Source organism: Scatophagus argus, chromosome 1 (assembly GCF_020382885.2).
Source record: "Scatophagus argus isolate fScaArg1 chromosome 1, fScaArg1.pri, whole genome shotgun sequence".
In the NCBI taxonomy this organism is placed as follows: domain Eukaryota; kingdom Metazoa; phylum Chordata; class Actinopteri; family Scatophagidae; genus Scatophagus; species Scatophagus argus.
In genome coordinates, this window is record NC_058493.1 from 29,496,043 (window position 1) to 29,523,111 (window position 27,069).

Consider the following 27,069-nt stretch of genomic DNA (forward strand, 5'->3'; position numbering starts at 1 on the left):
TCTGAAAACACACCACAGACACACACTGAGGACTCTTATTCTGAAAACACACCACAGACACACACTGAGAACTCTTATTCTGAAAACACACCACAGACACACACTGAGGACTCTTATTCTGAAAACACACCACAGACACACACTGAGGACTCCTATTCTGAAAACACACCACAGACACACACTGAGGACTCTTATTCTGAAAACACACCACAGACACACACTGAGGACTCTTATTCTGAAAACACACCACAGACACACACTGAGGACTCTTATTCTGAAAACACACCACAGACACACACTGAGGACTCTTATTCTGAAAACACACCACAGACACATTCTGGTGAGACTGAAGAGTGCAGCACTCAACACACACAGTCTGAAGAGTCCAGCTCACTTTGGGCTGAACCAGATGAGTCTGACCCCCACTGGGAAATGGAAGAGGAGGAGGAGGAGGAGGAGGAGATCAGCTGTGAGGAGCCTGGTGGAGGAAGAACTTCAGAGCTTCAGACTGAAGGTATGCAAACCTGTTTCTCCTCCTCAGTCTCTTCTCCTTCCTGCTTTTCATCCCACAAAACATCAGACTCTTTGTGTCTCCCCCTCCTTCTCTTCTGATTGGCTGAATTAAGCCCCCCCCCCCACAATTTTATCTTCCTCCTCAACATCCTGTTCAGTCAGCGCACACACACACACACACATGCTTCAGCCTGTGTTAACACTCCTGTCTGGATGTTGGAGAACTGCTCTCAGTCTATAGTCACTGGACTGCTGAGTCCTGGTCCCCTCTGAATTATTTGGTTCTTTGACGCTGGTTTAAAATATTTACCTGAACTGCTGTAATAGCAGCAAGTCCCTAAACCCAAACCTGCTGACAGTCAGCTGATCAGAATCCAGACGTTTTACTGTGAACCCCAAACCCCAAAATCACAGGAAGTGATGAGTGTCGATGTGATTTCAGATGAGAACATGCAGGTCATAATGAAGGCTTCTGTTGTTTAAACTAACCATATCTCATTCAGTCACATTCATTCTTATTTGGAATTTCTAAACAAAACCAACCAGATGTCTCACGCGAGGTTATACGTGACCAAAACAGAAACAGTTTGATGTGTCTTCAGTCTGCTTCAAACCCCGGAGACAGTGTGTGTGGACGAGCGTCTCCTCTCTGTCCACATTCAGTCCACATGTCCTCTCGGTGTGCACATCATCCCGATGTGGTGTCTGCATGAGCAGGGGATGCGCTGAGTGCGAAAGCGACGTTTAAATGTCAGAGAAATCTTTTGTTTTAAAGCCCTTCGCAGCACCATCTTTGAAAGAACACAAAGAGCACATGAATACACAGAAAGACCTTTAAGTCGTAATTAAACCTTGTCTTACATGAAAGAGATGATGCACACACTCAGGAGTGAGGCAGCGACGTTACGAGCTGGTAGCTCATCAGCCTCTGCTGGAGGTAAGTCTTGTCCCACAGCCGTGGACGACGTGAACATTAGAGACGTCTGTGCTTCCACCAGGTTGTTTTTCTGTACCTGCTAAACTTAGCAATCTGATCAAAATAAATGTCTTCAGTTATCACACAATGTAAAGAGTTTGTTCAGGTCTGATGTGCTCCAGTCCTCATAGAGACCCATAGAGAAATGTCATGGGGGCATTTTGTGTCTACTGTTAACCAGCGAAGGTCCTCACAAGTACAGTACTGTGTCCACAGGTCTCAGCAGTGCGCTGTGTCCAGTCCACTCACAGGTCAGTCTGTCTACTGGTCCCAGAGCAGCAGAACCACAACAACCAGCAGCCTCGCTACAGCTGGACCAGTCAGCTGGTCACACACTCCAGCTACAGCTCATCCAGTCCTCCCAGTCCCACCAGTCCAGCTTCTACAGTGTGCTGTTGAGATCTGGAGCTCTGTGTCTGCCAGGTGAGAAAAACACAGCCAAACCAGAGGACAGACCGCCTTGTCCTCTGAGAATGAGACGGTTTGTCCTCTGAGGATGAGGTGATCTGTCCTCTGAGAGCGAGACGGTGTGCCCTCAGAGGACGGACTGCCTCATTCTCTGAGAATGAGACGGTCTGCCCTCAGAGGACGGACCGCCGATACTCTAACAGATGTTAAGAGTTAAGTTTGTTTTGTTTTAGGTTTTATTTTTCATAGGTTTTGTTTATTTTTTGTTTCATTCATCAGTGTGAGCAAAGATTGATGATCCTGTGTGCTGTCAGCAGTAGTTCAGTCAGTGTTATGTGCTGTTAGGATGTTTCCTGATGTCCGTGAATGCATCATCCCGTCGTCTGTCTCATCTCTCTCTGCAGGGACCAGAGACAGAAGTGGCCGAGCTGTGCTGACGGTCTGTACCGCAAACGCCGTTTGGTCGAACCCTGACTGTGACAGCTCAGAGCTGCTCCGCCTCCTGCTCTACTACACTTCCACCCTCAGGTACAGACCCCCACCTGCTTCACAGCTCTCACTCAGGTCACTGTACGGTGTTCCTCCTCTGACATCACTTCCTGTGTGGAACAGGAAGGAGGTGAGAGCGTCTGGGCTGACGGTGCTGGTGGACGCCCGCAGAGCCGCTCCTGTTCCTGCCCTGTTCTCCGCCCTCCGCTCCCTGCAGGTGAGTGGAGACCACACTCACACACACACACACACACACTGAATACACTCATTTGATGCTGTGTTGACAGCTGGTGAGCACAGCTTGTCCGATCATCTGCTGCTCCTCATCACACACGTGTTGTGATTCATCACTGACCAGCAGAGGGCGACACGCTCACACTGCACACACCCGTCAAGTCTGACTGACCAGAGCTCTGCGGCTCACGATTCACCTGCTCTCACCTGGACTTACTCTGTGTGTGTGTGTGTGTGTGTGTGTGTGTGTGTGTGTGTGTGTGTGCAGGAGAACATACCAGGCTCCCTCCACACTGTGTTGCTGCTGGTCAACAAAGACTCGTCTCTGCATGTGGACAAACCTGCATCTACACAGGTAACAGCTGATACCTGTGTACCTGTCTGTATTTATCTGAGGACATCAGGTCTCTGTAACCCACTATCCAGACTACAGAAACCACATGATGTTTGAATGGTGTGTAAGAACTTAACAAAGAGAAAACTGACTCAATAAAGACACAGAAAAGACACTCAGACAGACTCTGTGTGTGTGTGTGTGTGTGTGTGTGTGTGTGTGTGTGTGTGTGTGTGTGTGTGTGTGTGTGTGTGTGTGTGTGTTGTCATTGTGTGTGTGTTTGCTGTGTAGGTGGAGGTGTTGAGCTCTCTGAAGTCAGTTCAGAAGCTGGTGGATCTCCAGCAGCTTCCTGCAGAGTTTGGAGGGTCTGGGAGCTTCAGTCAGAGCAGCTGGCTCTGCTTCAGATTGGTCAGTACTGAGTCAGAACACACACAGACACACACACACAGTGTCAGGTCGAGCAGACCTCAGCTCAGTTTGTCTGGTGGTCATCACCAGAGTCCTAAGTTCGCTCTCGTCTCCTGCTTCAGTTTTCTGATTGCTGTTGTTTTATTTGCTGTCTTAGTTGGACCTCCTGTGTGTTCATGTAAGATTGAAGGAGACCCACAGAAGCACTGACATGTTGGAGTCAGTGCTGCTGTGGGTCTCTGTTTGGTGTGTGAGTTTGTAGCTGACGCAGAGACTTCATGAGCGGCTTTGTGGAGCTTCTCTTGCTGTTTGAGCTGCAGATGTTCTGCAGCCAACAGCTGGACTGAAGGCTTCATCCTGACTCTTCTTTCTGTCCGTCAGAGAGTGGAGCAGCTGAGCAGTCAGTGCCGAAACGTCATCAAGCTGCTGCAGAAAACCATCAACATCCTGCAGTCCACACCTCTGCCTGCTGCAGCTCAGGTAACACCCAGACGTGAACGGTTTTCAGACCAGTTCAGTCCTTCAGCTGCATGTCCGCAGACCACTCAACAAACCTCCCTCTGTTTCCCAGGATGCCGAGCTGCTGTTGTCCAGGTACAAGGCGGTGATGCGCAGCATCCTTGAGGACAGCCGATTGGTGCAGTTACAGCAGGAGGGCGGAGCCTCGTTGTCGCGGCTCCGCAGCATCAGTGTGACAGGAGATCAGCGGGCGGCGGTGGAAACGGTGTCCACTCTGTACGACGAGGTGGACGAGCTGCTGCACCGCCTGGTGACTCTGTCCAACTCCAGGACTCAGGAGCTGCACTTCATTGTGGAGTTCAGGAGTCTGGAGCAGGGCTTCTCTGAGGTCAGTCTGAGCACGCTCAGTACACTCCTGTGTCACATGGACAGGATGGTGTGTCAGCACACAGTTGTGCAGGAACCGTTCATGAGCTGGTGAGATGAGCAGTGGTTGGCTGCCTTTAACTAACTGACCTAACCTGTTCAGGTGAGGGCGTGGCTGGAGGAAGTCGGGGAGCCTTGTCTGAAGAGTCTGGATGAACCAAAGGATTCTCTGGAGCTCCTGAACAAAAAACAACAGGATTTCAGAGATTTCCACACGGCTGCATATGTACGACACTCGCACACACACTCTCTCACTCACTCTCACACACACGCTCTCCAGCTGACTTCCTGTCTTGTTTCTGTAGGAGCGCTGTAGGCGAGCTGAGGCGTTGCTTACGAGTCTGGAGCGTTGGGGTGACGTGTCATCAGCTGAGCTCCACGACTACGAGGTTAAAGTTCATTCTTTCTGGGCTCAGCTTCAGGATTTCTCCCAGCGGGTCAAGACCACAGGCCAGAACATCGAGCGGGCTGTTCGACTCTACCGCTTCTTAGACCAGGTGACGCAGTGTGACTGAGTCTTTAAGGGGGTGCAGAAGACTGCAGCCTGAGTGCTGTGAGTGGCTGCAGTCACACGACTCCACACCCTCTGACTGCCAACCAGCAGCTCATACAAACGTTCTCTGAACTGGACTTCATTTTCTACATTGTGCAAAGATAACAAAAGTATTTAGTGGATGAATGAGCATCAGCTTCATGTGGTCAACCAGGTGCTGATTTGGCTGCAGTTTCAGTTTCTCCTCTCAGCAGAATCACAGTCTTCAAGGTCCCCTTCAGCTGAACTGCAGTTTACGTCCATCAGCTGCTTCTTAGTTTAGTGTGTAACAGAGCAGCTGTCTCCTCGTCCTCGTCATATCGTCCTCCTGCAGTCAAACTGACAGCCTGTATTGAGACCAGGAGGGGGGACAGAGAGACGGGGTCAATACTGTTTTGTGTACTAGACTCTGGAGTGGAGGGGCGTGCAGGGGGTGGTGGTCTTTGTCCACATGACCCTGTACTGTAGGAGGGAGGCGTGTGTGTGTGTGTTGATCTGTGCAGTGAACTGACTGTCAAGTTTCCACTCTGATACACTGCCCTGCTGATATATTGACCTCACACACACACACGCACACACACACTCTGTGTGAGTGAGTGAGCTCACGGGGGGGATTTGGCACGGGAGCGATACCTGGACCACATACTCACACATGTACACGCACACACGCGCAGACACACACTCCGTGTGTGTGTGTGTGTGTACATGTGTGAGTATGTGGTCCAGGTATCGCTCCCGTGCCAAGTTTTCCCTCCTTCCTCCTTTCACTCCTTTTCACAAGTCTTTGTTGCCGTGGTGATCCCCTCCCCTCCCCCTCCTCCTGAGACCGCCCATCTGCTATTCAGCCTGTGTGTGTGTGTGTGTGTGTGTGTGGTCGGCTGCTGCTCTCTGCCTCCTTCAGTCAGGCTGCAGCGCTTTCAACAGAACACACTGAGGTACGATACACTCTTTACTCACATGTATACATACACACTCTGGAGTTGTGAAGTAGTGCAGCCGTAACAGTGTGGGGTTGTGTAGTTTGTGTGTGTCTGTGTTTGTGTGTTTTAAGTTCTTCGGTTGGTGTTGAGTTGGCATTACTTTAACTCAGTTTGATTTGAATGCCAGTCTACTCTTCTATCTCTGCACATCCCTGTGTGTGTGTGTGTGTGTGTTGCATTGTGTTTATTTCCTGCAGCAGAAAGTCAGCGGGATCTGAGTGAGATAACAGACATTAGCTTGTGTCCTTCTGTTGGTGTGTGAGTGCTAACATTGTGGTGGTCACTGTGGTGTCTCAGGTCCTGCTGAATGTGTGTTCCTCACTCAGGAGGAGACTCAAGTTCTGGTCCAGACTGCTGTAACTTGTTGGTGTCGCTCAGACGTCAGGTTCTCCCACACGGTTTTAGGATCTTTGGATGTTGAGATCTCCAGTGTGAAATAAGTTTTGGGAGTTTGTGGTTTGTGTTTGAATGATTTGTGGTTGTTTTGACGCTCAGCTGATGTGTACTGACGACATCCAGGGACGCGATGTTTCTGAATGTCTCCGAATGGTGGAGGACACTTTGTGTTAATTTGGTTTGACTCAGCTTCCTGAGGAACGTCTTCAGAATCAGAATCAGAATCAGTTCCAATTCCTTTATTTATCCCTGAAGGGAAATTCTTGTTCTTACAGACATTGCACATGCAGTATTCCCGACCAAGAAAGGCGTGTGTGACCCTGTTTCTAACATTTTATTGAGCCGCACGCAGATCTGACAAACAGCAACCAGAAGCAGCAGCTGTGAGTTTTAAAAGGTGAAGATAAAACCTGGTAAAATCAGAACACGTTTAAACAAGGAGCTCCTCTTCCACACATTGTGTTGGTGTGTTAACTGTTTGAAATAGACCCCCCCTCCTCCTCCTCCTCTCATGGAGCCGTTCACCTACTCCTTTCATCTGGTTTTGGAGGGCTTTTTGCCTCCCTCCTCCCCCCCCTCCTCTGTGGTTGACTGGGTCCAGCCTTGGAGCCCCGCAGGGCCACTGTCCCCAAAAACCAGAGCCTGTCTGGTCCTGGTCAGCCTTGCATTACCCCTCCTCCTCCTCCTCCTCCTCCTCCTCCTCCTCTTACTGTCTCTGCAGCACAATAGCAACCACATGTTATTTTAATTAGGTTCTACCAGTCAGCCCTCTTCTCTTCTCTTCTCTTCTCTTCTCTTCTCTTCTCTTCTCTTCTCTTGTCTTGTCTTCTCTTCTCTTCTCTTCTCTTCTCTTCTCTTCTCTTTGTTTTGAAACATCCACAGCAAAGAGATAAGTTGTTTAATTAGTCCTGGAGGAGCAGACTGGTTTTACTGGTCAGCTCCAACTGTGAGAGTGGAAGCTGGACAGGAAGTGGAAGTCTGCTTGCATGAGGACGTGTTCAGATGTACGTCTTTGTCTGTGTCACAGTGTTTAGTCCCCCCCACCTTCAGATCCATGAATGTCACAGAGTGGTTAGTTTGTGGCTGCTGGGAAAGTCGAACGTACAAAAACATGGTTGTGTTCAGACTGAGCACTGTATTCATCAGACCAGACAGACAATAAAACACTGATTTCACCTTTAATGTAATGTTGGGTCATCAGTCTGTCCATCCTCCTCCTCCTCCCCTCCCAGTTAGACTCCACACTGCTGCAAGTGCATGAGGCTCCGCTGGGGTCTGTGTGACATAAATGTCATCATGAGAGGATCTGCATGTAGTGTGGACGTCCTCTACGTACAGCAGGACACAGGACACACCTGCAAGTGTGTGTGTGTGTGTGTGTGGGAACTGAGCGGCTGCAGTGATCAGGACACATCAGCCAGCTAATCAGTTTGAAGAGCACTCAGCCGACACACACACACACACACACACACACATACAGATGACCCAGTGACCTACTGTGTGTGTGTGAGTGTGCGTGCGTGTGCGCTCACTGGTCCATATGGTTTCATTGTTAGACAGCAATCTGACTGAAGCTGGAGTCGCCGTAACAGCAGTTAACTGTGCGTGAGTAGAGCAGATCCTAAAGTCTTTGAGGCTTCGCTGAACTCCAGGCGAGAGTTTCAGTAGTTCAGATCAGTAAATCCAGGTTGTAACCGTAGTGTGTGTGTGTGAACACTGATGGATCGTCCTCAGGTAGCTTCAGGTTGGGGCAGCACAGCTCACAGTGTGTGGAGTGTGGAGCTCACAGCAGTCAGAAGCTGTAGACTGTGCTTGGGGTCTGCCCAGAGACACTGACGGTTTCTGTCTCCATTTTTGTTTACACTGTGCCTGAGTCTTGGTCCTCACTTCCTGTCACCGTCTCTCTGCCCTTCTTCTTATTTGACTGTGAGAGCAAAGACTCTTTGAGTCCATGTGTGGAGGATGGGGGCCTCCTCTTTTATTTCTACCACACACACACACACTCACACCTCCCCCTCTTTTGTGGCGCTCAAACACACACACATCAAAGCTTCCTCAGGGTGACGTCATCCCCTGAGCTCATCGGCTGTTCAGTTTGAGATGTGAAGTGTTGTTAACCTGAGGCCACGCCCCCTTTGTGTGATGTCATGTGTCTCTCTGTCTGCAGGCCTATGGCTGGGCGCTGGAGGGTATGCGTCACCTAGCTGCTATCAGTATGGAGGAGTGCACGCTGCCAGACAAATGCCAGGCTGTGATTGCCTGCCTGGAGGACTACCAGCGCGAGCACCCATCAATCCCAGACGGTCGTTTTCAAGAGATGAAGGTGGTGGCGGGTGAGCTGCGGGGCGAGCGAGGCCTCCATCAGTGGAGCTTTGCTTGGTCCAAGTGTCAGGAGACCAAGAAGATGTTTGACAGGAAGATGGAGGCGGCCCTCAGGACACGAGACTCCGCCCACAGGCAGCGCTCTGACTCCACCGACAGCAGAAGCTCCACCTCCTCCACAAAAACACTGTCAGGACTCTGGGGGCTCCGTGAGATCTCCTCCTCCTGCCCTCTTGAGGATGACACCAACTCCTCCTCACCTCCTCGTAACACCACCACCTTCTCCTCCTCCTCCCTGCTCCCTGTCACCTCCACCCCTGCTCCTGCCTCCTCCCCTTTCACCTCCCACCACACACGGCTCCTCCGGCGTTTGTTCCGCAGTGCCTCCTCAGAGGAGCCATCAGACAGGGTGGATGTCTCCTCCTCCAGCCCCAGCCTCCTCCACCCCGGCTCCTCTGCCAGCTTCACCCCCTCGTCAGCAGGATCCACCTCCTCATCCCCCTCCTCCTTTTTCAGCAGACGGCAGCAGCTCAGGAAGACTCAGAGCTTTGACTGTCCCTCCACCCCTGAGGTGTCGCGGTACGGACCGTGTACCCGCGCCCTCAGTGAGCCGGTGCGCAGAGGAAACACGGGCGTATTCATCCGCGGTCTGGAGGTGAGCAGCACCGAGGCAGCCGACCGCACGCTCTGCCCCAGGACTGCTGCTCACGGCTGGGCAGGGCAGGGGCTGTACAGCCCCGGGACACCCAGAACCAACGGCAGCCCGGCAGCAGATGCCCAACCCAGGGGAAGGTGGGTAATCAGGTGACTGGAATGATGTCACATATATCGAGCTGATTTGTTATTGTAATTATCCTGCTTTCCTGTAGTGATCAAAAGTTATTCAGTAAATTTACCCAAATCCTAAACTGTCCCTGAATACAACTTTGAGGTACTTGGTACGTGTATTATGAAGCTCCCAAATTGGCTGCTTGTGCCTAAATGCATCAGTAATACTCATACTGAAGTGTGTAATAATACATTACTTCTCTAGTGTACCGATGTTGCAGTACTTTTTTAGCTCGCCCCCTGGTGGAGGACGAGAAACACTAGGGGTGACGACTGAGCGTAGGATGCAGGTGAAGTGCAGGAGAAGAAGAAATGGTCAAAGTCAAAGTGTACTTTATTGTCAAAAATCTATGTAACGGGTTAGCACAGAAAATTGAAATTTTGTTTGACCAGTCTCCAATGTGCAGTTAAAAACTAAACATGTAGGTAAGACAGTGACAATAATTACACACACACGCACACACACCCATACACATACACCCAAACAAACACACACAGTGTGCAGTAAAAGGACAACATACTGATACAACCATGTACAATAAATACACACACACACACACACACACACACACACACACAGTCACAGCAGCAGCAGTACAGTCAATGGACATACAGGTATGTGCAGTAGGATGCAGTATGTAAGGTGCAAAGAGTAAAGTGTGAGTGACGTCATGAAATGTTCATGGAGTGTTCATCAGTGTGTTGATGAGTCTGATGGCTTGTGGAAAGAAGCTGTTTCTCAGTCTGCTTGTGCGGCACCACATGTTGCGGTAGCGCCTCCCTGATGGTAGTAGGGAGAACAGTTTATGTGCTGGGTGAGTGGGGTCTTTGATGATGGTTATTGCTCTTCTGGAACAGTGTGAGGTGTAGAGGTCCTGAATGGCTGGTAGTGGTGATCTGATGATCTTCTCTGCAGTCCTCACCACCCTCTGTAGTGCCTTCTTGTCTGCAGCTAGACAGCTGCCGTGCCAGACAGAAAGGCAGCTGGTCAGGATGCTCTCGATGGTTTCCCTGTAGAAGATGGTGAGTGCAGATGTGGGGAGGTCAGCTCTTCTCATCCTCCGCAGGAAATGGAGTCGTGCCTGTGCTTTTTTGACCAGGGAGGTGGTGTTTGTGGTCCATGTGAGGTCTTCTGTGATGTGCATGTGTTTTTTCCTGAAGTCCACAGTTATTGTTGACGTTGAGTGACAGGTTGTTCCTCTCACACCAGTTGATGAGTTGGTGTACCTCCTCCCTGTATGCTGAGTCGTCGTCGTCACTGATGAGGCCCACCACTGTTGTGTCGTCAGCAAATTTGATGATGTGATTTGTTGCAGATCTGGCGCAGCAATCATGGGTCATCAATGTGAACAGCAGAGGAGAAAGCACACATCCTTGTGGCACCCCAGTGTTTATGATGGTGGTCGCTGAGGAGTTGTTTCCGACTCTGACTGTCTGCGGTCTGTTTGTGAGGAAGTCCAGCAGCCAGTTGCACAGTGGAGTGTTGATGCCTATTGCACTCAGCTTGTTCACCAGATGTTGGGGGATGACAGTGTTGAACGCGGAGCTGAAGTCGATGAACAGCATCCGTGCGTGACTGTTTTTGTTCTCCAGGTGAGCCAGGCAGAGGTGGAGTGCTGTTGCTATGGCGTCATCAGTGGAGTGCTTGGGGCGGTATGCAAATTGATATGGGTCCAGGGTAGTGGGGAGGGTGGATGTAATGTGGGCCTTTACTAGTCTTTCAAAGCACTTCATCATGATGGGAGTGAGTGCTATGGGTCTGTAGTCGTTTAGTGATGATGCTGGTGACTTCTTTGGTAGTGGTACAATGGTGGTGGCTTTGAAGCTTGCTGGTATGGAGGCTTGGTTCAGAGAGGTGTTGTAGATGTCTGTGAGGACGTCAGTGAGTGAGTCTGCACAGTCTCTGAGCACACGCCCTGGAATGTTGTCTGGACCTGCAGCTTTCCTGGGGTTCACCTTGAGTAGAGTCCTCCTCACGTCCGCTGGGTCCAGTTGAAGTGTTATGTTGTCTGGGCTGACGGGGGCTTTTGTAGGTGTTATTATCTTCAAACCGGCTGAAGAAGGTGTTAAGTGAGTTGAGGAAGTCTGTGTTGTCCTCAGACAGTAGGGGGGCTGGCCTGTAATCTGTGACTGACTGGATGCCTTGCCACAGGCGTCTTGGATCTTTTGTATCTGTGAAGTGGGAGTTGATTTTCTGTCCATAGGCACGCTTGGCTGCTCTCACGCCCCGGTGCAGGTTGGCCCTGGCTGATTTGAGGGCCTCCTTGTCCCCAGACTTGAAAGCAGTGCTGCGTGCTCTCAGGAGCTCACGTACCTCCCTGGTAAACCAGGGTTTTTCATTTCCTCTTACTGTAATGTCCTTGGTGATGCTTACATCTTCTATGCATTTTGTTATGTATCCAGAAACAGAGTCTGTGAATTCGGTGAGGTAGTTAAAGGAGAGGTAGAGGAACTGCAGGGCGGAGGCAGTCGGATCAGCTGACACACTATGGGATGGACGTGGTCTAACGCACTCCGATCGTGTGCAGCTGATGACCGCAGTGTGTATGTGTGTTGGCAGTAAGCTGCGTCACATCGTGGAGGAGATGGTGACCACAGAGCGGGAGTACGTTCGCTCTCTGCGTTACATCATCCACCACTACTTCCCTGAGATGGACCGAGCCGACCTTCCTCAGGACCTGAGGGGGAAACGCTCCGTCGTCTTCGGAAACCTGGAGAAGCTTCTGGACTTCCACAGTCAGTTCTTCTTGAGAGAGCTGGAGGCCTGCTGGAAACACCCGCTCAGAGTGCCACACTGCTTCCTCCGACACGTAAGACACACACACGCACACTCTCCTCTGTATCACCTGACCATAAGCAGACATTATTATTGTCAAAAGGTTCAGTTTTGTGTGTATTTCTGTGACTGTCAGTACACACTGAGAGTATCCTGACTGTTTTAAGTCAGTTCGAGGAGGAAACTTCTGGACGTGTGATGGTCAGCCTGTTAAAGTAATTTCAATTCAGTTTATTTATATAGTGCAAATTCACAGCAGGTTGAGACCAAACTCGTTAATTAAATTTTGTAATAAAGAGAACCCAACATTTTTCCTTGAACAAGCACTTGGCGACAGTGGAGAGGAAAAACTGCCTTTTAGAAGACAGAAACCTGGGAGCAGACCCGACTCAATGTGGATGGCCAGAGAGAGAGACAGACAGAGAGGGGGGTGGGTCAGTAATAATACCAGAAGTATTGGAACTGTAGTTAATAATAATGACAATGAAGTATACAGGAGATACTATGGTGATTATTATAGCAATATTAGTAACAGTAATAATGGTAGCAGCTGCAGCAGAGTAGTAATAGAATTAAAACAGATTATGACTAAACAGTAGTAATCGCAGTGAGTTTCGAGCAGGACCGCAGCAGGAGGTCCAACCACGACCCATGAGAACCTGAGAGACCAGAAAGCACAAGGACTCCAGGGAAGAAGCTGAGTTAGTCATATGCATTAATGGGACATAAATGTGTGGATGAATTCAGTATGAAAGTCTTAAACCTTCAGAGCTGAACACACCTGAACACACCTGCTGCAACATGTTAAATGTACCTGTGTGTGTGTGCATGTGTGAACAGCAGGAGCAGTTCAGTCTGTACGCTCTGTACAGCAAGAACAAACCGAAGTCTGACGCTCTGCTCTCAAACCACGGCAACTCCTTCTTCAGGGTGAGGACTGCACACATCAGCAGGCCAGCACTTCCTCCTGTACCTCCACCTGTACCTCTGCATGTCCTCCTGTACCTCCACCATGGTCTCACCTGAGCCATGTCACACATTCTACCACACGTTCTTCCGACCCCCGTTGACCCCCTCCTCCATCTCATTCTCCCACAGAAGAAGCAGGTGGAGTTAGGAGATAAGATGGACCTGTCGTCCTACCTGTTGAAACCTGTCCAGAGGATGAGTAAATATGCTTTGCTTCTCACTGACCTCATGAAGGAGGTGGGTGTAGCTCAGGAGGCGGAGCTCGCAGCACTGCAGGCAGCCACTCACATGGTCAAGTTCCAGCTTCGCCACGGCAACGACCTGCTGGCAATGGACGCCATCCGAGACTGTGACGTAAGTTCATTAAAGCAGAAACAACAGAGCAGTCGTTAAATGCCTCCGCACAGATCATCATCATCATCATCACTCTGTGTGTCTCTGACGTTCATCCACATCAGTCTGGTTGACTTCTCATTCCAAAGATCTGAGTTTAGCTGCTAAATGAATCCAGATCAAAGAGTTTGTTCTCCCTCCGTCCAGGTGAACCTGAAGGAACAGGGACAGCTCATCCGTCAGGACGAGTTCACTGTCTGGACCGGGAGGAGGAAATGTCAGCGTCACGTCTTCCTGTTCGAAGAGCTCATTCTCTTCAGTAAACCCAAGAAGATGGAGGGAGGACTGGACGTCTTCATTTACAAACACTCGTTCAAGGTAAGAGCGGTTGAAGACCTCCAGAAGTCAGTCAGGTGGGATCCCACAGGTCAAACCTGAAGATCCTCTTTGTCCTTCAGACAGCAGATGTGGGTCTGACAGAGTCCACGGGAGACAACGGCCAGCGCTTTGAGATTTGGTTCAGAAGGAGGACGTCCAAGAGTCAGACCTTCATTCTTCAAGCCTCCACACCGGACGTCAAACATGCCTGGACCACCGACATCGCCCGAATCCTGTGGACACAGGCCACCAAGAACAAAGGTACAGACAAGTGACAGAGAGACAGCAGCTGTCCTCACCTGAGACCACATCATCACTTTCTGTCTGTGGGTTTCAGAAATGCGTCTGAAGGAGATGGTGTCGATGGGGGTGGGCAGCAAACCATTTCTGGACATCCAGCCGAGTGACGCGGCCATCAGCGACCGAGCTGTTCACTACATCATGAAGAGCAGAGGTAACGTGCAGACGTCCACAGGAGGCTTACTGCTCCGACTGAGACAGACAGACTCAGATTGACAGACTGGGAGAGAGACAGACAGACAGACTGGGAGGGAGGGAGACAGACAGATTCGGAGAGAGACAGACAGACTCAGAGAGAGACAGACAGACAGACTCGGAGAGAGACAGACAGACTCAGAGAGAGACAGGCAGGCAGACTGGGAGAGAGACAGACAGACAGACCTGGAGACAGGCAGATGGAGCGAGACAGACAGACAGACAAACTTGGAGAGAGACAGACAGACAGACTCAGAGAGAGACAGACAGACAGACAGACACACAGACAGGCTCAGAGAGACAGACAGACAGGCAGACTCCAGCGGAGCCCAGTCAAGTTTTGTCCTTCTATAACATGTTGTAGAGGTCTGGAGGATGTGTGTGACTCACCTGTAGACAAGGAAAAGGTATGAACAGACACCAGCAGGGTCACATGACACAGGACATTTTCAAACACGTGTGTGTGTGTGTTTGTGTGTGTGTGTGTGCGCGCGCACGCGTGTGTGTTCAGGGGCCAGAACACGGGCGTCCATTGCTGTTTCGGTCTTCGATCACTCTAACCCTTTTAAAGGAGGAATGGTGACCTCTGACCCTCCGTCATCTGGACCGTCATCATCCAGCCTGCTGGGCCCACTCAACCTGCACATGTACAGGTACAGCATGTACAGCACCAGTCTATTCCAGTCCAGTTTAGTCCAGTACCACCATTTTATAACCATGTGTCCTCCTCCTCCAGCCAAACCCTTCCCTCCTCTCCTGCTGCTGAAAGCTCCTTCACCACTTCCTGTATTGAGGAAGACGAGCAGGAGCACGAGACCAGCAGCCAGCCCTCCATGAGTACGTAAACACACAGTCAGGATGATCAGGTTTCATCCTCTCTCAACAGCACGTTTCGAGAGAGTTTCGCTGTGACGGTCGGTGGTCAGATCAGACAGGTTTCATGAACGTTTGTCCAGTCATTGTTGACACTGTTGGACAGAAGAAGACAGGTGGGTCTGACGTGTGATGCTGGAGGCCACTCTGTCACTCCTGCTGGAGTCTCAGGTGTACGGACGGGTTCTCCAGTGGCCAGCAGGGCACCTGGGCACTCCTTCATTACAGCCTGACATCACTGTGACATCATCACGGTTGACGTTGCGCTCGTATGTGACGGCAGGTCATTTCTGTCTTTCAGCCACAGAGAGTTCAGGCTCGTCGTCTCACTGTCTGTCCGGCTCCACTGGCTCTGACAGCGGCTGCGTGTCCTCCCACCTGCAGGAGGCGCTGCCCGACGAGCCGAGCCGCCCCGTTCAGCCCTCCTCCTCGTCCTCCTCGTCCTGCTCCTCCAACAAGCAGCACGTCAACAGCCAGTACATTTCAGCTGTGAGTACAGAGACAGCGAGCTCCTCCTGTTCACCTGTAAACCAGGTGTGGATTGAGAGCCGCAGCACCGATTGGTCGGTTATCGGCCCGGCAGATTATTGGCTGCTGATAAAATCAGTCAATCCAAAAGAACTGTTCATCACAGTGGTTGTATTTTCTGTCAATAATCTGACTTTGTAAAGTAATTGGAGTAGTACTACAGTACTAGCTCCAAAATGTAGTTTATTGGAAGGATAAAGTGAACAAACATGGAAATACTCAGGTGCAAGTACCTCAAACTTGTACTCCTTTGAAGTACTTCAGTAAATTGTCCTTAGTTACAGTCAGTGGTTACTTTATATCGATTATCAGGCTGCGCTGCTGATCATCAGCTCTGAACGACACCACAGCAGTCGATCACTGATGAGTGGATTCACTGATCTTTTGATTGACAGGAAGTAAATTGTGCTCCTTTTGACGTGTCCACTCTGTCTGTCTGTCCTCAGATGGCGGCTCCAGTCATCAGCCCAGTCACCATCGTGTGAGTCAGCTGACCGATGGACTCGACTGTAAGTGAACCCACCTGTGGCAGCCATGTGTCCAGGTGTTGCTGCCTCACAGGTTAACTCACTGCAGGTCACCAGAATCACCGTCTTTATTGATCTAATAATCAGCTATTGGAGGTTTGGTCCAGTAATCACAGACCACAGCAGGTCAAAGTGTGTCTGACTGATGACTCAGCACATGGCAAATACAGGAAGTGATGTAATTTTTACCTCTGAAACACAAACAGTAGATCAATAAGCTGTCGTTTATCGCGATGGAGATAAATGTGACCACACTGACCTCAAATCAGTCACATTCTTAAACAAGATTTCTGAAGCGTCGTTAAAGACGATCATGAAGTCTTTCCCTCCAATCAACTGATCAATCGTTTCAGCTTCATTACCACACAGCAGTCGCTCACTTTTCAGTTTCACTTGTTTATTGGTGAGACGTGTGCACAGCTGCCATACACACAGTGTTCACGTGTCATTAAAACCGTCTATGTGTCTGTCTCTCTCCCTGTCTGTCTGCAGGCCTGTCTTCCTGCTGCAGTCTGTGGACTCCTGTAAATAACGACTGTTAGAGTTGATAAAGTTGGTCTCTCGTTGGCAGCTGCAGTTTGTAGTTTCTCTGAGCTGCTCTGGGGTCAGCTGGACTAACTGTACATGTGTGTAAATAGAGCCACAGCTCAGCATCTGCTGTTACTTTTCTTACTTGAAAAATAAAAAAAATGAGTTTGTTCAAAACTGACGTTGCAGCATCTGTTTGTGTCAGTGAGCAGTTAGCTCCAGGGCTAACTGCTAACAGGATATCATGTGGGTCATGTGACATCATCGCGGTGTGTTTGCTGTTCTGAGGTCAGCTGAAGACTTCGTCTCAGCTGGTAGTTTTCCTTCAGCGCCAACAGCAGCCGACTCTTCATCCTCTCCTGAAACATACACACACACACAGCGAGTGTGTGTGAGGCGTCAGGACATCAGAATGTTTTGATCCACAGCAAACTGGTTTCAGATTTCCACAAAACCACCACAGTCTGATGTCTAAATGAGTATTATTCTGACAGTTTTCATACCCACCTGCTCAGGTGTTTTGTGTTCAGTACATGACGTTTGTATACGTTTATTTAAAATGTGAACTACACATTAATGTCTGTGACAAAGCTGTCAGATTTTCAGAGAAAATCAGAGAATAATTTAAGTGCATCTCAAAGTGAGGGAGGCCCAGTGAAACATGGACTGAAGCTGTTGTCCTGCGGGCATCCCGAGCCCTGAGCTGTGGCTGCAGGACCAGCACCTCCGGCCCTCATCATCAGTGTGACCTCATTCACACGGGAACAGCTGGTTGGAGGACAAAGTTGATTGTGTTTGTGTCACTGACCAGTTGAAGTTCAGTTCTCTCCAGTTTCCTCCTCAGCAGGACCAGTTCACAACTCTGTGAAGTCCCCTTGGCCGGCGGGCCGCGCCCCCCTGCAGGCTGCAGCAGCTCCGACAGGAGGTCGTATGATCCACCTGAACACACCACCGACAGGTGAGAAAACCTTAAAGTTCAGCTCATCTGACCCATTCAAGAAAAACCCAATCTGTTTGAACATCTCTCAGAACTGTTTGGTCTCTGGATGTGCTGAGGCTGGATCTGATCTAATTCAGATCTGACAGGAGTGTTGGACGCCACCGGCTCAGGCCGTCAGTCCGCACGGCAGAAAATTCATGTGCAGCAGTCTTTAAATTCTGTTTAGAGTCTGCTTGTTGATATCAATATGTGTGACGGGGTGTTGCAGCACTAATAATACAAGCTTTTTCTACAGATTTTATTTTAGAAGGTGTTTGAACCACAATAAAGATGGCGGGGGGCGGGGTTTACTGAGGAACTGCTGGTGTCGCCGGAGGGATCCGGGTCCATTCCAGTGCTGCTCCACCAGCTGCAGCAGACCGCCGAGCACCACCGACAGCTCCGACACACCAACAGACCCGCCGCTCTGAAACACAAACGGCAAACCTCAACCGTAAGCTGACAGACATGTTCGGACAGAATCGTCTCCTCCCACTGACCTGAAGGGACCAGGTGTCTGACCAGGTGTGGCCCTGCGGACGATCAGCAGAAACACCCACTTCCTGTGAGTGCTGAGCAGCATCATTCAGATCTGCAGAGAGAGGAAGACACAGGTGGATTCCTGGAACGACGCTGCCTCCTGCTGATGAGTCTGGAAACAACAACTGACTGAAGTCACCAGTGAAGTCATCAAGACTCCTCTGAAGACGATTGGCTGTTAGAACAATTACACTCCTCATCGCCTGATGACGAGGAGGAGGTCTAGGAGACCTCTGACCTGTGGTTAAAGTCAGCAGCGGTTGGAAAAGTGGAGTTGACACAGTCTGACCTTCACCTGGATCCTCCTCCTCCTCCTCCTCACACAGCCTCGAGTCCCAACTGAAGGTCACTCTCGTGCCCCTGGTTGGTCCGGACCGCAGACAGGAGCGAGGAGGCCGGGCCACAGGACACCTGTCTGCAGACGTACAAACACAATTCATAGTAGAGGAAGTGGAGAGGAGCCATCACTACACCTCCTCTGGTTTTCTACGGTATGTTGGGGGAGAAAGTGAAGAGAAGCGGGAGGCAGAGGAGCACCTGGACCCCACCCCCTTAGTCACGGACATGAGGAGGAGATAAACTCACCTTCATCACAGCTCTTCATGTGGAGGAAAGTGCCACACCTGAGGAGAGAAGGAAGACGAATCCTCTCTGTCCTCTTCTGAGTGTCCTGCAAATCTGCTCCCAGGTGCACTGACTCACCTGAGGACCTCTTATGTGGTTCTCCCTGAAGGCCCAGATCCTCTCAGCTGGTCTGGGTTCATCCTGCCGGTCTCAGGACTCCTGCAGAGACGACTGGTAGAGACTTCCTATCCTGCTGCAGGTGAGTGTTTGTGTTTGGTCGTCAAGGCGACAGTTTGTCTGGAGTACAAACACACACACTGCAGCAGGTTAAATCATCTCCCACCGAAGCATTTCTGATTGATTTGTGATTTGTCCTCATTAACTGATCATTACTAAGTAATCAAAGGCTGCCATCTCTGTTAGAAGCAATAACAAACATCTCAAACGAGACTGTAAACATGCTTCAAACTCACAAATAAAATTTAAGCTTTTTTAAAAAATGAAAACTCCAACAAAACAACAGACTGATGTAAAAATTTAATATTTGTCTTAGAAATGTTGATGCCGGAGGTCCAACAGGAAGCAGAGACACGAGACGCTCAGGTCAGTTTTCTGTCTCGGTCCTCCTGCGGCTTCATGTTGTCATGACATGATTATCGGTTATTGTTCAGCTGATTATCAAAACTGAAGTCCACTTCGGTTCAGTTCAAACCGTTCACTTCCTGACTTCTTTCAGACACAGGAAGTGATGTCGTCTTTACCTTTTTGCTTCTCAACATTTTGAACAAACTGAACGAGACGTCACTTCAGTATTGATCTGCACTGATCGGGTGATTCTGTGTGTATCTGACAGTCCGTAAACACAACACTTGACAGCTTTTCACTGTAGAAAACGTTTTCCACTCTGATGAAGTGAAGATGATGTCGTCGGAGTGACGAAGAGCTCCGAGCTGGGACATCAGCCATTTCAGCGTTTCAAAAGGAGCTGAGTTTATAAATCAGTCATTTGGTGTAAAGTAATGGTGAGTATCATGAAATTAGAATGAACGCAGCTGCACCTGAATGCAGCGTTTTGAAGACATGACTGAAGTATTTCTGATTAATACAAAAATAAGAATTAAACAACAGTTTGATTAAAAAAAACCTTCTGGCATATTAAAGAGCATCACAGAAATAAAATACAAAAATATAAAAGAACTTCATAAGTTCAGAAAAACAAGGAGACAGTGAACGCCTCTCAGTCTGAATGTGCGAGTGAGCATTTGAGCTGCACATGTTTTTACAGGCCTGACGTCTGCTCCAGCATCAGTCTGCCCAACACGTTCACTGCTTCACGTCTGCAGCTCGGCTGATCCTGAGTCAGCTTCAACACCTGACTGCTGCTCTGCCAACGCGGGCAGCAGCAGACTGAATCAACAGATCAGATCTGCAGGATCAGACCGTGGAGCTCAGAGAACAAACAGAACCAACAGAGCAACGCGCCTGAACGCATCATCATCATCACCATCCAGACATGATGATGAAGCTTTTCTGTCAAACAAACGCCGACCCACAGTCAGATCAGATTGTTAATCAGAGTATTGATCGTAGACCGATACAGATAGCTGATAGGTTAATATTTCTGATCAGGTTCCTCTGACAGGAGGGAGGACTTCAGACTGGACAGAAATCCATCTGAATGTCAGCTGATTCCTACTCGAGTCATCGGAACCACAAAAGAAGACATCTGAGTTAATGACGCGTCAGACACGAAGACGGAGGTACGAACGGAGTTTAAGGCAGCAGCTCGAAAACCAGCGAAGATCCGTGAAATATTCAGATGCTTAAAACACTGCGTATGTTTGAGGCACCAACAGAATGACGCCGGTGCTGACTGAGTTCATATATCATTTGATATATCAAAGATCTGACAGCAGGAGACCTGTTGACAGGAGACATGACATGTTGCTAACAGGAAATCTGAATTAAAAGGATGAATAAACTATTAGTTTGATTTATTGATGGTTATTGAAACATTTAACTTTATGTTAATTTGCGCATACAAATAATTAACCGTGTGTAATAAAGCCTGTTTTCTGTCACAAACATCAGCTGGTTTGAACTGACTGATCGATGACGGTGATTATAATCATCGGGCCTTCATGCGTCTTTGTCTGTGTAACAAAACTGCTGCTGCAACACTTAAACGGAGTTGGAGTGAGACATCACATCACTCCATACAAGCTTTGGTAACACTGAAAAAACTTGATGTCAAACTGACCTCTGCTCGTCATCACTTAATGTTCTTTCTTTACAAACTTTTTCAACACGCTGCGTCTCCTGCTGAGCTGCCATGAAACATTAAAACAGGAGGAGGTGGAGGAGGAAGAAGAGGTGGAGGCCGTACAGGAAGTAAAGAAGAAGACTTGAGCTGATTGAGAAGCAGAGGAACTTTCTGAAGAGACGTTTTCTTCTTCATGTGTCCATAGTTCTGTTCCTGTCGTCCTCCTGCAACAGGAGGCTCAGCTCTGCAGGAGCCCGAGGAGGAGGTCTGAGAGGAGGAGGTCTGAGAGGAGGCCCCGCCTACAGCAGCAAACACCTGAAGAAGCTCTTCTTTGAGCGAGACTCTGTGATTTTAACTGGCCCTCCTCCACCTGGCGGGTTGGTGTCATTCTGCAGGAAACAAAGGACAAGCGCAAAAGTTTTCAAGTCTTCATCTTAACACTGTCTGTCTGTCTGTCTTAACACTGTCTGTCTGTCTGTCTTTCTCCATCCATCTGTCTCTCCATCTCTGTCTGTCTGTCTCTCTGTCCATCCATCCGTCTGTCTGTCCCTCCATCACTGGCTGTCTGTCTGTCTGTCTGATGATGTCCCAGCAGTCAAGTGATGACCACCTTTCGTGTATTTGTATGACCCTGAAATGAGCCCGGCTGCAGGATGAGTACTTTTACTTCACTGAATTGAGTTTTAATGCAGTATTTTGACAGTGCAGTGTCTGTACTTAAACTGAAGTAGACGCTGTGAGGATAAACTCACCATTTTCCTGTTTAGTCTGCTCATGATGTCTCTGGCCAGCGTGAGGAAGGCCTGAAAACGAGAGGTGAGTCAACAAGGCTTCTGCTTCATTTTGTACGTTCCAAAGCGATGAAGAAGTGACGAACTCGTGACTCACCTCCTCCACGTTGATGCTGGACTTCGCGCTGGTTTCTAAAAACTTGATCCCGTAGTCGATGGCCAGCTGAGCAACGAGACGAGAGAAGGTTTTGATTGAGCGGACAGTTTGGATGCGTTGGCGTCTCTGTGTGGGATCAATAAAGTTTCTCTCACCTTCTCTCCTCTCTCCTTGGACACTTGTCTCTTGTCGTTCATGTCGCACTTGTTTCCCAGAACCATTCGCTCCACGTCTGAAGACGCATGCTGAAAACGCACAACAAAGGACGTCAGACAACAGGTGAACGCAGTCAGTCAATCGGCCGTGGCCTAGAGGTTGGAGAAGCGGTGGAGTGATTAATGCGAAAAATGCTCCCCCACTCCATTAGTGTGCCCTTGAGCAAGGCACTCAACCCCCCCCAACTGATTCCCGGGTGCTTGATGTATGTAATTTGCCAGGTGTTGCATGTGTGTGTTCAACTAAGGATGAGTTAAATGCCGAAGACAAATTCAGTGTGTGTATGTAACAACACACTGCCAATAAAGTGATTCTTCGTCTTCTTCTTCATAATCAATGAATGCCATCGTGTTTTCCTTCCAGACGCCTGCTGGAGGTACAGGCGGCGAGTCCAGCTGCGTTGACATTAAACCACAGCAGAAGAAGCTGCGGCCTGACGAGCAGTGAGGTCACTGTCGTTCATCGCACTCCACGTGGTGTGATGTCATGCGGTGTGATGTCAGAGGGGTGGGGCGTACCTCCTCGATGTTGCGTATCCAGTTCCTGATGTTATCGAAGGACTTCTCGTTGGTGATGTCATACACCAGCATGATGCCCTGGAACACAAAAGGCAGGAAGTGACATCACAGCACAGTAGCGAGAGGCCTGTTGCTTCAGACCCACTGCAGTGGACTCATCATCATCATCATCATCATCAGTATGAAGCTATCACAGGTCGTCTCAGCGTGCGACCACATTTCACAGCTGCTTGAAATCAGGTCATACTGAACGCCAGTACACATTTGTGCCACTGATAGTGTACCATGACTGTCCATAGTCCACTTCCCCCCAGGTTGTCCCCCTGAACAGACTGGACACATTTAAAATGAGCTGCAGAATTTTGGAGACTTCTGCCTGGAGGTCACCGGAACTTGTCATGAGCAGTATCATGTAGGAACTATTTTCTATCTGTATCACTCCGCAGAAGGAAGCGTGCGCCGATTCACAGACGACAGGACTGACAGGATGTAAATGTCGGCAGTGTCCTCCTGAGCTGTAATGTTAGCTTAGCTAGCTAGCCTCTTGTCCGTGACACCTGGTCTGTCCAGTAGCAGAGCGGTAAGCAGGAAGGGGTGTGTCTCACCATGGCTCCTCTGTAGTAGGCTGTTGTGATGGTCCTGAACCTCTCCTGACCTGCTGTGTCCCTGCACCAACAGGAAGCAGACACTCTGCGTCAGCTCAAAGTGAAGCTCTCAACAAACAGACCAGCTTTGATGTTTTGATCCTCACTGATAGGCTCATTGATTGCAAACTCACCAGATCTGAAGTTTGATTTTCTTGCCGTCCAGCTCGATCGTCCTGATTTTAAAGTCGATTCCTGAAACAGAAGAAACACAGAAGAGTCACAGACTGAGCCTTCGCTGCAGCGCCACCATCAGGACAAACAGTGCAGGTTCAATCAAACTCAAAGAAGAAGAATTCACCGATTCCCCAAAGTTCTTCAGATTATCGATTATCAGTGCGGCTTCCTCACGTGCAGGATCGAGGACAGACTTCCTCTTCACTCACCTGAGTCTGCCGTGGTTAACCCCGCCCGACCCCAGGGTGCGTTTGTTTCTCAGCTCAGAGCGTTAAACTGTACGCTGACTGCACGTCTCTCTGCGTGGCCACAAAGGAAGTCAAAGATATTTTTAACAGACAGATGTTCCTTCCTGTAGCCGCACGCAGAAAATGTGTTTCCAAGAAGTCTGACAGCTCGGTTTCCTCCGCTGCTTCCTGCTCAGAGGGTGACGAGCTGCTGGGTGAGCTGAGGACGTTTCCACCTCGACGCCACCCTGCGAGTTATTCCCAACATGTTATGTGGCTACAAGAAGCTCTCTTGTTGTAACGACTAAAATAAAAGTCTGGATGTGAGAGACAAGAAGACATCGAGTGAGCCAGCCGATCAGTACGATCAATACGGTCGAATACCATCTCTGTGAGGTCCATTACGAAATAAACACGGAGGGTTAAACATTTCATTGACATTAAAGTATGACCGGAAGGAGTAAGTGCAGACCTCAGAGCAGCTTATTATTCACTCATGTTATAATCTGATCCAACAGTCTTTGTCTCCATGCTGATCCTCAGTCAGCAGGAAATGAGTCCAGCCTTTCATTTTTGTCTTCGTCTGCTTTCATTCCGTCACCAGGAAGTGAAACTGCTGGTTGTTATGGAAATGTTCAGCAGATCAGGTCAATGACCTCCTTCTCCTCCTAATCACTCATCAATCCAATAACCCACAGTGTATCACTGTGCAGATCAATAAAAATGAATCTGTTTTTTATTACTGATCTGATTTCATCTTCCTGTGTTTTATACTGTACTGTTGATCTATACACATGTCATCCACTTCCTGTGTCTGTCCTGTAGAGCAGCCCGCCTGTGGCTCCAACTGACTGACCTCAGATCAGAATAACTGCTGTGTTCATGTGACACGCGCACACACGCTCTGTCAGGGTCAGCTGACTCTGACACTGCGTCCTCTGTCTCACCACAGCAGCAGAGCATCATGGGAGCTCATTAACATTCATCGAGTTCCAGCAGCTGAACTGGGAGGAAACCAGCAGAGGCGAAGGCGTCCGTCTGTCTGTCCGTCCACAGATGGAGGTGATGCAGGTGAGGACGACAGGACAGGTGGTCCCCAAAGCAAACTAAAGAGACTCGCAACACGCACACCATCCTGTCCCTGACCACACAAACCGGCTCGCTGGGCGAAGGCGAAGTACGGGAAACACAAGAAGGAAAAACACCTTTTCTGCTTTGACTTTCCTCTACTGGTTTTATCCTGAGTGGCTCTTCAGTGTGACCACGCGCACACACACACACACACACACACACACACACACAGCACTGCTGTGGAGACCGAAGAAGACAGTTCCCACTTCCTGTTTCCACCAGGAAGACAGAAAAGGGTAACACTCTGCTCAGCTCGCTCTGACGCACCGGAAACACACACACAGTTTGAATCGTCACTCTTCTCCATCACACTTCATCTTTTCATCTGACAGAATGAGCAAAGCCTCCATCTCACTCACACACACACACACACACACACACACCAACAACAAGATGGCCTCCAGACAAGACGAGGAGGAAAAAGTCAAAAGTGGACAAAGTTGTCGAATAGAGAACGCAGAGACAGCAAACGGCAGCCAGAGCTGTGCAGACAGTCTGCGCAGACAGTCTGCGCAGCCACAAACTTGGATGTGTCAGCATGCGAGGGACTTTCCATCTTCACCCAAACCCCATCCTCATCCTCATCCTCATCCTCTCAAACTCTGAAGCTTCAGTGTGACTGAGGAAGCTCAAAGTGACACAAACACTCAGCAGCAGTTAGTCTGATCAGAAGAAACTTCATCGACACTCATTTTAATGATGGCCCCAGTCAGAGCACAAGGAAGCTGCTTTCTTCTGGCTTCCTGTTCTGACTCCATGTTGGAAAGAGCTGAAAGCTTCGTTCAGAAGCTCCTCAGAGTCTGTCGTTCCGTGGTCAGACATCACACAGACTCACCACACGAGCTCTGACGAAAAACATGCGGACTGCTTCTTTACTGATGAGTTCATCGCTGTAACTGGTGGGTGTTGGTTCAGATCAGAGGGATCACAGGTCACCTGAAACATCTGCGCCCCCCCGCCCCAATCCAACGCTTTCACTTTCCCGGCCAGCAACCGTTAGCTCCGCGGCTAACGTCCTTCTCGTTCCCGTTAACAGCTAACAGCTTGTTTACGGAGTCGGGGCTCCGTTACAGACCGGGAGAGGTGGACTCACCGATGGTGGAGATAAAGGTGGTGTTGAAGGCGTCTTCGCTAAACCGGAACAGCAGGCAGGTTTTACCTACGCCGCTGTCACCGATCAGCAGCAGTTTGAACAGATAGTCGTACGTCTTCGCCATTTTCCCGCCGTCTGTCCCGGTGCTCCCGGTAATTTAACGGAACGTCCGGACTCGCACTCCGCGACCCGCCGACACTGCTGGTCACGCTGGATTTACTGGGAACACTGGCTCTGAACTGGATTCGACTGACACAGGACCAAGAGGGAGCGGAAACACTAAGGTCATGTCAAGTTACCCAGAATACACCGCTGCAAACATCCGGCGCAGATTTTTCAGAATAAAATGCTTCCTTTACAAAACAAAAACAAAACGGCTATTTCGTCTGTTGATGTAACAGAACCAGAACCGTCTTCCATTTTAACACTCATACAATTGTGCGTATGTGTAACTGCGAGCTATTTCCTTTAATCATTAGACACATATATTCATAGTTTGACAGTCGCTTATCGATTTTCCTTCAGATATTCATTATCCGATGAATATCAGATCATTTTTGCCCGGACATGACTTTAGTCTTAGTTCGTCTTTACACAATAATTATCTGCTGTGTTTGAGTTTGTTATCAAACGATGTGATAATTCATTACTGTAATCCGACTTAACTGTATTTAGTTTTGTTTAATACTGGATTTTATCATGTAGTCAAGAGTGTTGGGAGTCTATTGTACTTATTAAAATGCCAACTTTTTTCGAGAATAAAGCAAGAAGCCCAAGTTTAAAATGTTTCTAAGTAAATATACAAAGTTGGGATCTAGTTAGCTAGGACTACATGTGTTGTAGCCTGCAGAAACTACACCAATGTGTGGCCAACCGGAGCAACTGTTTCTGTTCTGAGATGAGTCATTACGGTTAACTTCACCTTCGCACTTTGTGTGCAAATTTTACCTTGAGGAAAATGAAATATTCTACTTTTTCATTTTCTCATTGTTGTTACTCTATGCAGATACAAAAAACGTATGCTTTTAATTTGAAGGTGAAGCCCCTGTGTGTTCCGGTCCGTCTGTGGCAACTTGTCACATTCAGGAAGCAGGGGGCGTATCCCCGTGACGCCATC

General features: G+C 49.2%; 3 protein-coding genes across 7 annotated transcripts; 1 reads left to right on the plus strand and 2 right to left on the minus strand.

Moving 5' to 3' along the window:
* Positions 1-214: 214 nt before the first annotated feature.
* On the plus strand, positions 215-19,938 carry plekhg4 (pleckstrin homology domain containing, family G (with RhoGef domain) member 4). Of its 3 annotated transcripts, XR_006844238.1 has the most exons (23): positions 215-514; positions 1,706-1,912; positions 2,302-2,425; positions 2,510-2,603; positions 2,889-2,975; positions 3,246-3,362; positions 3,744-3,842; positions 3,934-4,209; positions 4,351-4,473; positions 4,553-4,744; positions 8,323-9,281; positions 11,866-12,115; positions 12,922-13,011; positions 13,180-13,404; positions 13,591-13,761; positions 13,842-14,022; positions 14,099-14,215; positions 14,768-14,909; positions 14,993-15,093; positions 15,431-15,618; positions 16,104-16,166; positions 16,677-17,670; positions 17,948-19,938. XR_006844238.1 is itself a non-coding variant. In XM_046398446.1 (22 exons), exons 1-21 carry the CDS (start codon positions 433-435, stop codon positions 16,140-16,142), a joined length of 3,864 nt encoding a protein of 1,287 aa, XP_046254402.1. In that variant the 5' UTR covers positions 215-432; the 3' UTR covers positions 16,143-16,166; positions 16,677-19,938. The 3 variants fall into 3 exon arrangements, 2 of the variants coding, with proteins under 2 accessions (XP_046254402.1, XP_046254415.1); XM_046398446.1 differs by having other exon boundaries at positions 16,677-19,938; XM_046398459.1 differs by having other exon boundaries at positions 8,323-9,269; positions 16,677-19,938.
* Positions 16,936-18,951, minus strand: LOC124064238 (leucine-rich repeat-containing protein 36-like). Of its 3 annotated transcripts, none has more exons than XM_046398515.1 (5): positions 18,817-18,951; positions 18,192-18,646; positions 18,004-18,118; positions 17,521-17,651; positions 16,936-17,071 (listed from the first exon to the last, which is right to left on the minus strand). In XM_046398515.1, the coding sequence occupies exons 1-5, from the start codon at positions 18,833-18,835 to the stop codon at positions 16,964-16,966; spliced, it is 828 nt and encodes a 275-aa protein (XP_046254471.1). In that variant the 5' UTR covers positions 18,836-18,951; the 3' UTR covers positions 16,936-16,963. The 3 variants fall into 3 exon arrangements, with proteins under 3 accessions (XP_046254471.1, XP_046254481.1, XP_046254460.1); XM_046398525.1 differs by lacking the exon at positions 18,817-18,951 and having other exon boundaries at positions 18,192-18,283; positions 18,527-18,671; XM_046398504.1 differs by lacking the exon at positions 18,817-18,951 and having other exon boundaries at positions 18,192-18,671.
* On the minus strand, positions 19,318-26,256 carry LOC124064242 (ras-related protein Rab-8B). Its single transcript, XM_046398537.1, has 8 exons — positions 25,953-26,256; positions 23,459-23,519; positions 23,286-23,346; positions 22,681-22,758; positions 22,102-22,191; positions 21,947-22,012; positions 21,811-21,861; positions 19,318-21,447 (listed from the first exon to the last, which is right to left on the minus strand). The coding sequence occupies exons 1-8, from the start codon at positions 26,074-26,076 to the stop codon at positions 21,358-21,360; spliced, it is 621 nt and encodes a 206-aa protein (XP_046254493.1). The 5' UTR covers positions 26,077-26,256; the 3' UTR covers positions 19,318-21,357.
* Between the last annotated feature and the right edge of the window lie 813 nt (positions 26,257-27,069).